A 14,939-nucleotide genomic window follows, 5' to 3' on the forward strand; every position below is an offset into this window, starting at 1 on the left:
CTAATCGATATACTGGGGGTGCATTCGGATCAGTACGTTTCATGACTGGAATGATCGGAGAATTACATACATTGGAGTCAGTTTCTACAACTACTCCTTGAGCCATGAGCTCGTCAATAATTTTGGATAAGGATGCTACGGCCTCAGGTGGCAATCTGTACTGTCTGATTCGGGGTAACACTACACCTGGTTTGAGAGTCACACGATGGGGTGTGATTTGCATGTAACCTACATCAGTTGGACCTTGCGCCCATAAGTGCTGCGGTACTTTAGACAATCTTGAATCAAAATCTCGTAATACATAGTGACCCTTAAAGTCACGTAGGAGCAGACGTATTCCCTCTGGGGAACAGCAAATAACTGCACCTAATTCTTTCAGTGTCTTAATGCCTAATAGATTTTCTGGACATGACTTAGTAAGTAACAGATCAGTAGTGCGGGACAATGGACCTACTTCTAGAGTAACTGGCTTAGAGATCTCATTTATAATGGGTTTTCCTGAAAATCCAAGGGAAACATTTCTTGAGCCTGAGAGCGGAGCCCCTGGAACTTCGGCATGACTAATTGTGGTCCTACTTGCCCCTGTATCGATCAAAAACTTTCTATCTTTCCCTAATACTTGACTGTGAACATAGGGACCTTCTTGATCTACAGGTATCTCGATGAGAGGCAAGCCTACCTCCCTCTCTAGGCTGTTTCATGAATATGACTGGTACTCTGGATACTCAGACTGCGCATACTGATACATCTGTGATGTGACATGCTGTGTTGCAGCAATAGGCTGCGGTGCTGTAACTGTCTGTTGTGCATTCTGTGGCTGAGGAATCTGTGAAACTTGTTCTTGTCTAGGCGGACGTGGTCTTTCTTTAGTCTTACCAGTAGCTATGTTATGTTTCAGAACTGCACACTCGTTTATAAAATGACCTGGCTGTTTACAATAATTGCAGTTCCCTTTAACGGGAGCTGCAGGATGACTGGCTTGATTCGGACCCCTCTTCTGACTGTCTTGAGGAACTGTTTGTGCAACTAGCACTTTCATTTTCGTGTCTTTCATACGTTTTCTTTCGTGTTCTTGCTCTTCTCTGATTCTATTCTGGTGGTACTGGAGCATCTGGAGCATCTGGGACGGAGTATTTGCTTGCCAGGTGCTTTCGACTTTCAAAACTCGATTTTTAATTTGTGGACTTGAATTCTCGACTAATTTAGTAACGAAAAGATGAGGGTATGACTCACTACTTGTCTTGAGACCACTATTAATACTGAAACATTTCTCAAATCTAGAATAAAAATCACTAATATCTTCATCTTGTTTCTGTTTACAGGCTGAGATTGCATCCCAGTCTTCTTTTCTCGTTGTCAATAATCTGGGTAAAACTTGAATCAGTAATTCTGGTAATTCTTTACATTTATCTCCAAGACCGGTACCTGGTACTCGTGCCTTGTCTTCAGCTTCTAGAGCTGCCCAATCGATCTTTTTCTCTCCCACCTCCCATTCTTTTTCTTTTAACTTTTCATACACCCCTGCGGGTAACAGGACTTTTAACATTTTAATGATGTCTGGGTAAGTGTATTCTCCCATACGGAGCATGTCTTTTAATTCTCTATGGAACCCTGCTGGATCTTTGTCATGACAGGGAAGTAATTTCTTCATTTCAAGGAGTTCCATCTTTGAAATCGGAGTGTATACAAACACTCGTTGCATTACGCCACCCGCCCCTTGGACTGGGTGGACTTCTCGTAACGGATTCTGTCTGTCTATGTAAAACGATTTACTTTCTGGGGGTGAGACATGAACAAAATGCGGGTTCAGGAACGTTCTATACTTGTGGCGCTGTTCTAGAATGACACTAATTAAATCGGTACCTAGACCTCTCCATCTATACTGGAGTAACTCGTTCAGGATGTCATGCAACGGACCTGGATCAGAATGTTGACCCTCATACAAAGTAATGAGGTGCTGAATCATATACATACCCACCAGTCGTTGCTCGGCTGGGGGCAATTTCAGAAACATTTGTGCCACTATTTCGTCTGGAAAAGTGGTAGAATCAGTAATCCATCGGACTGCTGATCGGGCTAGTTCTTGTTCATGCATAGTACTTAATTCACTGTACCCGACTCGTGATTTCAGAATGTGATCGGTAGCTTGAAATACTTGTTCTAGGGAACCTTGTTCTGGCGCTGAATGATGAAAAATAGACTTGGGTTCTAGGCGTAAATGGCGATCTGGAAATCTGGATTTTCCTACATACGCTATTCTGGCGGGATTCTCGTTCTCTTCCTCTTCAGGATCAGAGATACTTTCTTTCTCGCTTACTTGTGCTGCTTTACGCTGTTCGTGTAACCTTATTATTTCTTTACGAATTTTCTTGTACATACTCTCCATGGCACCGACGGTCTTGTGCTTACCCTCGGCTATATTATCACTCCACCTTGTCAGGATTCTCATTTCGGCGGGATCTTTAGACGGATAATCTTGTTCTCTTATTAGACAATTGATCAGGAACTTTAATATCATGAGCTGAATCTCGGCTTTCCTTTGAGACATAATCTCGCCAATACTTTCTGGATCATCCCCTGTACGGATGAAACGATATATTCTGTCTAGATCTTCTTTCATATTCGGTAAGGTGACTAGATACTCGGTCACTCTCCTTACACGTACGGAATATAAAACCATATTATACTCGCCTGGGACTGCGTCATAGACACATTCGCCAAGGGCTTGTCTGATTTCTGTGACAGACTTATTACTTTTAGGAGTACGCTGTGATGCTTGAGCATGTAATTCGAGTGCTGATAAACGCTTGTGTGGCGGCGGGGTTTGAGGGAGACCTCCTCCCGCGGCCCCTAAACTGGAATCGTCGACTGACATTCTTCGTCCTGGCAGAGTCGGTAATTGTAACGTGGGCTGGACTTGTATGGCAGACTGGACCGGGGGAGCTGTTAAGGGCACCCCGGTGTCTGGAGGAGCGGGAAGTACCTGATTTGCAGGGACTGGCGGAGCGCGAACAGGATTTGCATATTCGGGGACTGTGTCGTCCAAATAGGACGAAATAAAAATATCAGCTGCGGTCGGTTTGTGACGTAGCTTGGTCGGAACTAATGGTGGCGGGAAATTACTGGATGCCTCTGGGGTCGCTTTTGGCACACCTTCGGCAAGGAGAGGATACATACCCTTAATGAGGGCATGCCTCTGTCTGTCTGACTGTTCGGCTTTGACTTGTTCACCTATCTCGATTAATTCTCTTTCTTGGGCTCGTTCCTGGGATTCTCTACTTAACTCTGACTTTCTGACTTCCTTTTCCGTTCTTCTGTGCGCTTCTTTACGCCATAACTCGATGGCATCTTTCTGTGACTGTCTGGCTTTCTTTTTCCATAATGCTTCTTCTACTCGCATGATACATTCGGCATCCCATGTACCCGATACGGGCCATCTATACTTTTCTTCTAACTGTTTGGTATACTCTACCCATAAATCTAGATACATTATGGCGCTTATGCCATGTTTCTGATACATAAAATGACCTGGACTGTCCCTAGGCGGGACAGGAACCGCTTCCTCTAACAGACCCTTTCTAGTTTTTAACTGACGTAATCTTGAAAAGAGCGGCATTGTAAACTTGAATCGGAACACAATACAATACACGAAGAACAATAACAATTGGGAAAACAATTCAGGCATACCACGACATTGGAATTACATTAAACAGTATCATAACATAACAGTTCGAACAGAATATTACCTGAAAATACTGAAAATAGAAACAGAACAGATTTTCTCGAGAACGGAACAGACTAGAGTTACTGGATGCACTGCTGTAACAGTACGGAACATACCGGTCCCACAAAGGGACGCATCAAGACCCGTATCCACCTAGGTGAACACTTCGTTTGTGAGTCTGGGCACCACCAACCCACGGACCAGGAGTCAATTTAGATTGGTCCTGTCTAGATACTACCCCAGCAATGGTACTCACCGGGCAGCACGGAACGGAAAGCCTCGGACGGGACTGGACTGCTACGACGACGAACTTCGGACTTCAATTACGGGTGGGCCTCCGGATACCTCGGACCTTGGACTCTCGGCTTGGGCTCTGGTCGGGACTCGCCGCGTTCCTCCACCGTCTCGTTCGGATGCTGGACCGCCTCCTCCGTCTCCTCCGTGGGCCTGAGGGATACTTGAAGCAGAAATATCTGCACGTGGCCGGTATGGTTCCGTCACGGCTGCAGAGGGTCAGGGGGTCGGCGTGGCTTCACCGACGCGTGGGGAAAGGGCAAGTCCCTATTCGGGCGCCATTATGTGGTATATAAATAAATAATACCGGATCTATTTTTGGATGAATGAATGAATAACAGATAGCTCAATAAAATAAGAGTCAAGATTCGAGGTAGTAGGAGTTTCTGCAGGTTTATTACAGCATAAGGACAGGATCAGGACAACCTGCATAGGATGACCCAGCAGCTGCTGGGGCTAGGTCTGGGATGAGCGCGCTAACTTTTAATAACAAGACATCAACTTATATACATAGCGCAAACACATAGCATTACATTGCAGTAGGCGTAGCAGTGGGTGGAGCAGAAAGGCATGACGCGTAGCAGTCGCGAAAGATAACAGTAAAAAGAGGTGTAACTGGGAGTATACATAGACATGTGATGCAAACGTAACAGAATATGTCATGAATGGGCGGAAACTTTGGAGGGGGCTACCTAAGGAGCCGGGACCTCTAACCTAATGGTGCGCGAAAACTGGCAATGACGTGTTACTAGGAGAAGCTGGGGGCTACGAACTCTGTGCTAGGAGCAGAGACTAGAGTCTGAAGGGTCGGAGCGACATGCACCTAAACCTTATCTGGTATCTAATGTTTAGGGAACATGTTGATATAAACTAGAAGTCATGAGGGGAAAAGCTAACTTGATTCTAAGACTGGACCATGCATTATTCTACATGTAGTGCGTAATGAAGAATATTAAATGACCATTAATACAGTATTTCTCTAACGTGGAGCCGAATAGGCTAGACAATGACGGAAACTATTGATGCAGTTCAGTAGCTTAGGAATGCAGAAGAGGAGGACTGAACTGATAGCTGGAATCATAACATACTCTTGGCAGACTCAGAGGCAGAGCCAAGCTGCACCGGGCACTGCGAGGCAGGAAGTAAGTGAAGGGTCGAGGATACAGGTGGGGGCTGTATCGCTCCTCAGCGAGGCTTTCAGGAGACAGGAGCTGAATCTGTGGTCCGGGCCCTGTTGAGGCCTGAAAACGGGGACTTTATAATGGAATAACGTGCACACTGGGAAACGTGGCAACATAACTTTACATAGGCCTGATATTCGTAGTATTCACGAGGACTGGAAACTAACATACTAGAGGTGGACACAACTGGAATTGCGTCATTAATCGGACATGGGGAATAACATATGCATATTGGTCATGCACACATAACATATGATGGATGAAGCGTAGGGACACAGAACATGGCAAAATTTACTTTTCCACAGTGCGGACTGTGTCCATTGACTCCGGGCATTCCCTTTGTTACTTGGGCTGATATGATTCCATCATAGTCTTCTGAATGGTCTATTACCGTAACCCTATTCATTATTACACACTGGGTTGACAACTGAAATAACTCCCGATATGTGGTTTGTAGCTCAGTGGCCACCGCGGTGATTAGTGAGTTAATGCTTCGACGGCACATGACTCTGCTTTTTCGCTTTATTCTCGCTGGAACCTGACCTACTCCCCTGTGGGGTATGGTCGGCTATTGTATATCAGTAATTTGTACAATTAATTTTTTGATTAAATCGCTTTCCCGAATCTTGGCGGGAGAATGATTACCTATTTAGTTTCTCCCTCTCTTTTGCAGCCGATTGACTGGGCGTACTCGTGGGTGTATTTTGAATGCCATCCATTGACATAGCTACCAACGTTTCAGATTGCTGTGTGTGACATTTTCATAAAATCAGTGTAATTATGAGTGACATTTCAGCCCCTATGAATGACACTTTTACACGAGCAAAATCCAGCAGTAAAGACGAGGGAAACATATAAATATCAGAATGACACCCATTTAAGCAACAAGAAACTCTAAGAAAATCTTAAACCTGCTGCTAATCACCAGAAATCTAAGGGCATTAGCCTAGTGCCTTGCAAACGGATCGTAGTTTTGGGAATATGCAATGTAACATTCAAATGCTTTCCACAGTGGTAGACTTAATTTAATAATACCTTGTGTCTGCTGCTGTACAGTGGCCAAGTTAGTCTGTCCCCAGTCACAACGCTGGTTTTGAGGAGATCTCTATGCAGAACTGGTTATAGTGGCACTGTTCGGGTAATGTGAGAGGCAGGCAGGCCTGCCCTAAACACCTGCTCAGCCTCTCCTGGACTCAGGAAGTCCTAGTGAAGGAGAGTTCACACCGACCTTTGCCAGCACGGCTACGTCGCCAATTAAGCCGTCATGATTTACAAACCAGGAGGAAGACAGCATTCCGTTTTTCAGCAAAGCACACTCACAGACACAATTTCCATTGCTGCACAGAGTGTCGATAAGCCTTTCTCTAACGACTTCGGAATACAAGGTTTCCATAACGCACGCCTGCTGCCGGATGAGATTGCGCGCTGCTCTGGCATCATCACCGTCTATTACAAACATACTTCCACATTAGTTGTGCCACACTTTTATTTTACTATAATTTAGCATACATGCACGTGCTAAATACTTGACCGTATAATGTGTCACCGACAAAATCACTTACTTAATGTTCAGAGACTGCAGCGGTCAGTGACTGCACTGCTACCCATGGACGGTGCACTCTCTGCAGCCTACCTGTTCTCGGACTGCTGACTGGCCACTCGTCCCGGGACCCCGGCGCCGCTCCCTGGCCAACCTCACTGTGAGCCTGTGTTTTGCGCCGCCGGCCGCCGGCCGCGATGTGATTGTCATGCCTCTTGCGCAGCGGGCGGCCATGAGAGAGAGACTCTGGACGTGACGGCACCCTACCTGCCATCCGGATACTGCCCGGCCGCGGAGCAAACCGTATCATCTCCTCTTCAGGTGTAGAAAGCACTTTCTAAATGCAATTATAATTACACCCGATCAAGCTCCTCGTCTGATCTAGGGTTTCCCCCTATGTCTGGGAATGCCCAGGGCCTGAAGCCTACCATGAAGATTCACAGCTCTCAATTAATTCCGGCCCCCATGGTGTTCCATGACTGACAGCACTCTGTGTAAACGGCCGCGCCACGCTGGCGCCACGGCCGGATATTGCGCATTGTTGCCAGGCAACACAGCAGGCAGCTGGGGCAGAGTGAGTTGTTACAATGTAGCGCTCTCAAAGCTGAGCGCAGATGGTGCTTGAACTCGAGAGAACTGAAGCACAGAGAGCCGGTGAGGGGCCGCTGGTGGCGCAGGTTGGCACGACTGGTGGCAAATGCGTGACAATTCATTTCAGTGCGGCGTTGCGGAACACCGCACTGAAATGCGTGAGCGTCACACCTAATGCGTGATACTGGACAGGACTGCATTGAGTGTACCAAATTTCGAACATTCCGTGTCGCTTTCATAAAATTGGCCTTCCTTAGTAAGTTCATTTTATTTCTTCAGTGGTATTTCCCCTCCATTGTCATTGTATTCCCGCCTCATGCAATTGGCGTAGTATGATTGACTGTCATTTTTGTCCTTAATACAGAGGCTGAATTATTGCGACAGCCATCAAATTTAGAGATTGGCCAGTCCTCTTTTAGAAAGGTGATTTTTACACAGTGTTTTGCTGGTTGATGGAATCACGACAGGTGTGGTGGTAGCTCTATTTCCCTTTTCCCAACTCTTTCTACGTCTTGCCACTGGGTGTTCTTTTCTCCAGTCTTTTCCTTTGAAGAAGCCTACTCCTCTAATGTGACCACTCACTATTTTTAATATCCTTGTTGTACAGCAATGTAACGCTCAAGCAGCCTCAAGTCCTGATGATGACCGCATAGTAACCCAGCGGTTGAAACGCCATTGACGCTTTTTGTGGCCATAATTTTTGAAGGACACACTATTTTGTTTCTGTTGTTCTCTTACATATGTAATGTGTGTTTGTTAGCCACATGTTTGGTCTGTGAGTTGTTTGTTCTTTGTTCACCAACATTTCTGTCTTGAGCGCAATCGTTCCTTTTGAACTTTTAATATATGTAATACATGATAACTGTTTTTGAAATTGTTTTTGAATATATAGGCTTCTTTTTTTCCCTTTTCGCTTTCTTGTTTTGACTGTATGCATGAAGTTAGATTATCTATTTGACTTCTCTACCTGAACCTTTTGTTAGGTGCAATAATCGTCTGTCCCTGGTTCAGGGTTGTTGGACAGCCCCTATAGTTTGTTAATGACAAGCTGTCGGCTGAGTAAAGCTTCAATCTCCTACACACCTATTGCCCTAATAGGGAATGTGGGAGGGGCCTGAGCCTGGTAAGGGACACCCTTTGTCAGTTGTGCTGCAAGGGGATGCACATTCCAGCAGCATACCCAAGCATTACTTTGTGCCAGGTTTTTGCAAAGATTAACTGGACCCCTTTTCAGTCGCTGAATTCTGCATTTAGGTGTTAAACGCGTATTAATCCAGTAGAATGTTTGTCGGCTGTGATGATATGGCGAAGCAATGGCACACAAAACTTGTCGCATTAGGCTGCCTAATTTGCCCTTTTACCACACAATTTAGTCAACACAGCCGCCTACTTTGGAACTCTCTTGTTCCATAGTCTGGGTGAACCACTGGGCATGTCTGTGTACAGCAACCCTCTGCCTGAGCTACCTTCCTTTCTCTTACAGGTTTGGCCTTTCTCCCTGACCAGGTCACTGTAGCTGGATGTCTCTTCTTTGGGGTTGTTAACAATGGGTCTGCTCAGAATAGTGCCTAAAAGGGATTACTATTGGTTTAGCAACCGGGTCCTGTGTGGCCCTTGAAGCACGGTCCTCATGTGCTGCCCATGACGTCACACTCCACTAGCTTTGGTAGGTAACTCGCTCAAGGTGCACTGACTCCCACTCCAGGCGCTACCTCCTTTCACGTCCTAGCAGCCTCACGTTTCACTAGGAGGGGTACAGTTTTGGGATTGGCCTCGTGCCGCCTCCTGACCAACTGGTTCGGCGCAGCTGCATTTTTGACCGTCCTCACGAACATCCGAGGGGAGAAGACGGTGAGGTGCAAGGGCCGGCCTAGTCAAGCTCACCATGGCAGCAAAGGTGCCTCGAGGACTGCGCCTCTGAGGGACTCCTGGGGTCGGTGCTATCGGGGGGCGGGAGCGAGCCCCAGGATGAAGGCACTCCTAGGGACCCTTCTGCTCTTCCTCCCACCCTGTAAGTGGGGTCTCCTTTCATTATTCAGGGGTGTCCACCAATCCACGGCACCCACAGAGTACCCCGAAATGTGAGTGCTGGTGAGACGGAGGCACTTTGAGAATTTACCAATGGGTGGCACGTGGTCTTCCCACACCTTGGGATCCTGGCTTTTGATCTCAGCTTCACGTGTGACTGCAATTGTGTGATTCTGGGCAAATCACTTCATCCCTCTCGCTGCTTTCACTCAGGTATGGTGAGGTTTCTGTTGAATTTCACCAGTATTTATTTGAACACACAGAAAAAAGAAGCATTGGCATAGCTAATAGGTCTCGCCTTTGGGACCTTATAAGTATTTAGCTATGCAGCATAATATCCTTGGTGCAACAACATCAACTGTTGCATGGCTAAACATTTATACGTGTACCTCAAGTCTGACTAAATCTTGCTATTATTGCCTTTGATAAAGTTATATGTGAGAGAAGCTTGCACTGCATACGTCTGTGTTGTATGTGTGAGTGAAGCTTGCCCTATTGATGCCTGTGATGTACTTACTATATACAAGAAACTTGCACTGCAGACGTCTGTGCTGTATGTGTGAGTGAAGCTTGCCCTATTGATGCCTGTGATGCACTTACTATATACAAGACACTTTCTTATCTATCGAAACCTTTCATTTTGTATAGATAAATGCGTATAACCAATATGCAAAAACAGGTACACATGAAAAAGGCTATCGGCCACTTCAATTCGACAAATTGTATTTCCATTTATTTGGGTATAGTAAAAATGCAAAACAATTCCTTTCAATTAAAAAAATATGATGAAGGGGATTCAAGCGCACGATATGCATTTATACATGTACTTGGCGGTTGTCTTTGGCAGGAAAAGAAAAAGGTGTGAGAGAATTGTGCTCTAGTGAAGATAATAGAAGAAAAGAAATGGATTCCACAGGGGAAGAAAAGGGTTCACATAACTTTTGTTGTCACAGTGTAGCCACATATGTGAATTGGGTATGGGGGATCGTGATAGGGTGTAGACCTATTCGGGGGTTCGTCGACGTTTCGTCCATGGCGCAAAAGGGGTTCATGGGATTCTCTGCTACGGGTCTTCATCAGGACGGGGAACATGGGGTATCAAAGGACTCAATGCATGAGGGAACCAGGAGTAAAGTTCAAGGTTTGGTGATCAAGTCATCAATGACCTCAACACCACCTCATTACAAGGCTGCGCGTAGGCATCTGGGCATAAATCAATGGGTATTAACTCTCAAGGGCAGTGAATCAGTTGACACTCCAAGCACGTCGCGCCCGTCTGCATCTATGTCAACAAGTCACTGGAATACTGGAGGTCCGGGGTGTTTAGACATTATTGAGGTCGCTGTGCAGATGCCGCTCGCTGGAGTGGGAGTCTTGTGTAAACCAGTATTTCAATGTACCATACTTGGGGCTGTTTTTAGGCTGTGTTCGTCAGCCATTGAGGACTTCAAAAAATGGTACTAAAGGGAATTTTCTTTTCTTTTTTTCTGCTGTGGTTCCTCAAAGCACAACTAAGCAATGCAGTGAAAATGATGCTCACTTTCTAGACCCAAGGATGGCTCCATACACAAGAATCATAGTTCTCCTCATGAAACCAAGTTGTGAAGTCGACCATGCCTCTGCTTTGGTCTCCACTGTTGGGAATCAAAGTATAAAGGGAGTTTAAATCCATAGTACACAGAGCAGGTTGTTTCCTATCTTTCATTGCATGCTTGAAAGGTAATGAAAGAATCACCAGTATGTATTGAATTGATACATGAAATATCGGCTGTTTGGAAGCACATATATATGATAGGAATTCCTAGAAAACTGTTTACCGAAATTTTTTTTTGTTTTCTGTGATCCAATGCATGTGCTGGCATTTTGAAACTGTTCTTCATTACTGCCCTATTGACATTGGTTGCCTCTCCATCCAATGTCAGAGATGTCTTTGTACCAGTTCATGCTGCTCTTCCTTCATTCTATAAAAGTTTTCATCCATCACCTCAATCAATCAAGGAATTTGTAGAGCGCACTACATACCTGTGAGGGTCTCAAGGTGCTGGGGGGGGGGGGGGTAAGTTGCTACTGATGGAAGAGCCAGGTCTTGAGAACTCTTTTGAAGGCCGGCAGGTCTTGGGTCTGTCGAAGATTGGTGGGGAGGGTGTTCCAGGTCTTGGCGGTGAGGTGGGAGAAGGATCTGCCACCGGAGGTTGTTTTCCAGATGCGTGGGACCATGGCGAGGTTGGCTGAGCAGAGGCTGCGGGTGGGGGTGTAGAAGCTGAGAAACTCTCTGCCTTCCAGTTGGGAATGATCTCATAGGGTGCACTCCAGCAGTTCACGCTCTTCCTTTCTTTACATCTCATATTTGAGAGTTTCCCTTTTAATTTATTGTCCGAGTCAATCTTCTTCAAGTCTAAAAAGAATGCGATGGTCGAAAAATTAAGAAGCCTGTGGCTCGAGGGGGTGGTGGAGCATTAAGATGCGATTCAGGTTTAAATCATGTACAATCCAGTTGAGGTCACCTTCTCTGGACGTATGGGCACAGGTTTTTCTAAAACTCAGACATACCCACGTGCAACGCAGCACTGGAGGAGGCTGGTGTCCAGTATTATGATGAGGATCATTCATAGATTTGCAAGGAGCTGGCTACTGCAAGCTGGACAAGAAGCTAAGAGTGTCTCTTGAAGCTGCCAAGGTGGAATGTTCTTTGAGAGAGGGGTCTACAGCTGTGCTTTGAATTATAGGAAGGTTGGGGCCATTCAGATAGTTATGGAGGTATGGTGGCGGATCATCCTCAGTTTACATCTACGATACAAAACAACAAAACGAGCGCACAGATTGGATGAAATGTGGGATTGGAATTAATAGTGAAGCAGCATGGGAAGACGATGAATGGATTATGTCAGCAAAGCTGCAAACATGGTGTCCAAGAAGAGGAAATTCTGTTTTGCTATGAGCTCTTTCAGTTTCTTCATAATTTTGTTTTTGTGTTTTCTTGATAATGACTGTGAGGCAGGATTCAATTCTCATGAAGACAGTCACCCAAGGGCTTAAGGATTCTAGGGCTGAGGGGAAGTAGACATCTACCTGTAAGTGGCTCACAAACCTAGTGTAATTGTAGTGCCCTTTGAAAACTTCCATGATTAACAATCTGAGCTAAGGTCCAAGGGGTATACAAAGAGTTCTGGGAGGGGGATGGGGTGGGAAGACGTACCACAATGGAGTCGGTGGCTCCAGTGGAGAGGTAGATGTCGTCTGGGTTGGAGGGGATGCCACCATCTCGCCTCTCGATGTACTTTGCCACGTCATTCCGTATGAGCTCAATGCCTTTGGCCTCAGTGTACGCACCTATGAAGAGATAGAGGTTAATGTATTATTGTACCCCCATGCCCCATGGGCCTGATGCTCCAAATGACAAACTGAGCAATGGAGATCAATGCACCAAAATGGCAGGGGTAGCAGAAGTGCCATCACACGCCCTTTGACCTTGAGTTTCACTCACACATGCATGCTTACAAATACACCCACATTCGGACAGACAGACACTCTGACTCACATATACCCACTTTCACCCTGAAGCACGCGAACAACATACTACATGTATAAACATTTTTCTTTTTTACTTACCTGAGTTCCCACGAAAGGGCATGTTTCAGCAAATTGTACTCCATTTTATTTACACTGATAGTGAATATTCTAAAATTGTTCACTATTAGTGTAATGAAAAAAATGACAATAAACAGGTAGGGTAGGGCACAAAGCAGCTACTGTTCTAGGCACTGATTGCGGCACCTCTGAGGCCAGGGGTCGCGAAGGTGATGCCAGTTGACGCAAGGGGCAAGTCAGGGGTCACATCCATGGCGACCCCTAAATTTCATCCATGAATACTGAACAGATGTACATAAAAGAAGAACACATCTAATGGTTAATTTGTTTTGGACGACAGCTTAGATCCCATTTTTGGACACAATGTGGGTGCCCGCTACTTCTGTACACCAGGATGTTGAACAACATCCCCCGTGTCTGCCAGGACTGCCCCCTCCCTGCTCCAGTTCTCCAGTTGTAAAAGAGCTGAGGACACACCTCTGTAAAGAACAGCAAATCACACTGTACCAGCAGTCCACAGTCACAGCCCAGGTCCACCTCCCATCACTCACCGACTGTACCTTTGCCTTTGACCCACTGAGCACTATGCAAACACAACATATATACACACATGCTACCTACTTGCTACGATGAAGCATTTGTCACATAATTCAAGTGAGGCAATCCTCTTCTTACCAATACTGTGCCCCTCACACGCTTCCAGGATCCGCCTGGCCTTCTGCTTGGCATCTTCTGGGAATTTGTTGTCATTCAGCAGCTCAGGGTAGAGACAGAGGGCAGTCACCTGGAAGAGTGGAAGGCAACCACACATATGATCATCACAGTGACAAACAGCAGAACCCAGCACAGCATCACTCAGTGCTGAAGAAACATTAGGTACAACCACAGTGAAGAGCACTCAGGACTCAACACACTATATACAATTACCTGAAAGAAAATAGGGGGGTCGCAACGGACACAAGAGAGTGTGCCTCAGGAAAGATGTGTGTAGATAAGTCACATACTTGGGCTCTGGAAGTATTAGCGCTGCGTGGCCAAATTTTCACCTCCATCTTCTCACACGTTCCTAGACACTCTAAGATATTGGTGTCCAACTTACTGGCTGGCCATTGAGGGCCGCATCCATGCCAGATGTTCAGAATATAAGTAAATGATCATATAATCACTGGAATGGGAAACGTTCACATTGCCAGTTGCTACCCTGGGTGTCTTGCAGATGTCGTCGGGATTTGACTCTCGTGAAGCTACCTTGGACAACCCTGCAAAAAGGAGTTCACATCAGGGGTTGTCACTGCTGCTGATAACAAAGCCTAGTGATTCACTGGTTTTTCAACATCACTGGCAAGAGAGAGGTTGCCCACCTGCCATAGTTATCAGAACCATCAATGAGGTTTGTGAACTACAAGCGGCAGTGAAAAACACAACTACCCGCTTTGCACTTCTGATCTGCAAGGCTGGTGCCCTGCACACCTGAGACATGCTGTACCTGAGGGGTCGTTGCCCTGACAGCCCAAGAGCAAACTTGCCCAACCATCAGTGGTTGCTTCGCAGAGGAGCATCGCCCATTGCTTTCAAGCAGTGTGAGAAGCAGACTCATAAAATGATAATTACTTTCAGTTATTATTATTTTATGTGTTTTGGGCTGCTTTGCTGGTGGGCGGGGCTGCTCTCGGAGCAGGGCACTAGAGGAGTGGTTTGCCCACTCCTAAGTGCGCAATGACTGTTTGGTCAGCTTTCTCGGTCCGCCAGAGCAATAATGCGCACTTTCCCCTACCCCGCGCAGGTTGAATTTCAGCCTTCATGGAGAACCCACCCCTGCATCCCCTGGCTGAGCGCCGTGTCACAATGCTCAGAACAAACACAACGCTGCTTTGCATTGTTGTGATTGGTTTAGGGGAGGCAGCCTGGCTGCCTGCTTCCTGTTCCTGTGTCAGAAGCAGAAAAGCAGTAGCTGCGACGAGGGACCCGGTGGTGGCAAGGTAGGCCATTTTTT

General features: G+C 46.1%; 1 protein-coding gene across 1 annotated transcript in view; it reads right to left on the minus strand.

The window, feature by feature from the left end:
• LOC144827829 (alanine aminotransferase 2-like) overlaps positions 1–12,989 on the minus strand; it is a 98,696-nt gene extending 85,707 nt beyond the window's left edge. Inside the window, exons 1-2 of the mRNA XM_078685995.1 lie at positions 12,968–12,989; positions 12,555–12,688 (exon numbers count right to left, since the gene is read on the minus strand). Of these exons, the coding sequence (XP_078542121.1) occupies positions 12,555–12,688; positions 12,968–12,989 (156 nt within the window). The remainder of the gene's footprint in view (positions 1–12,554; positions 12,689–12,967) is intronic.
• Positions 12,990–14,939: the final 1,950 nt, after the last annotated feature.

Source organism: Lissotriton helveticus, chromosome 4_1, assembly GCF_964261635.1.
Source record: "Lissotriton helveticus chromosome 4_1, aLisHel1.1, whole genome shotgun sequence".
Lineage (NCBI taxonomy): Eukaryota > Metazoa > Chordata > Amphibia > Caudata > Salamandridae > Lissotriton > Lissotriton helveticus.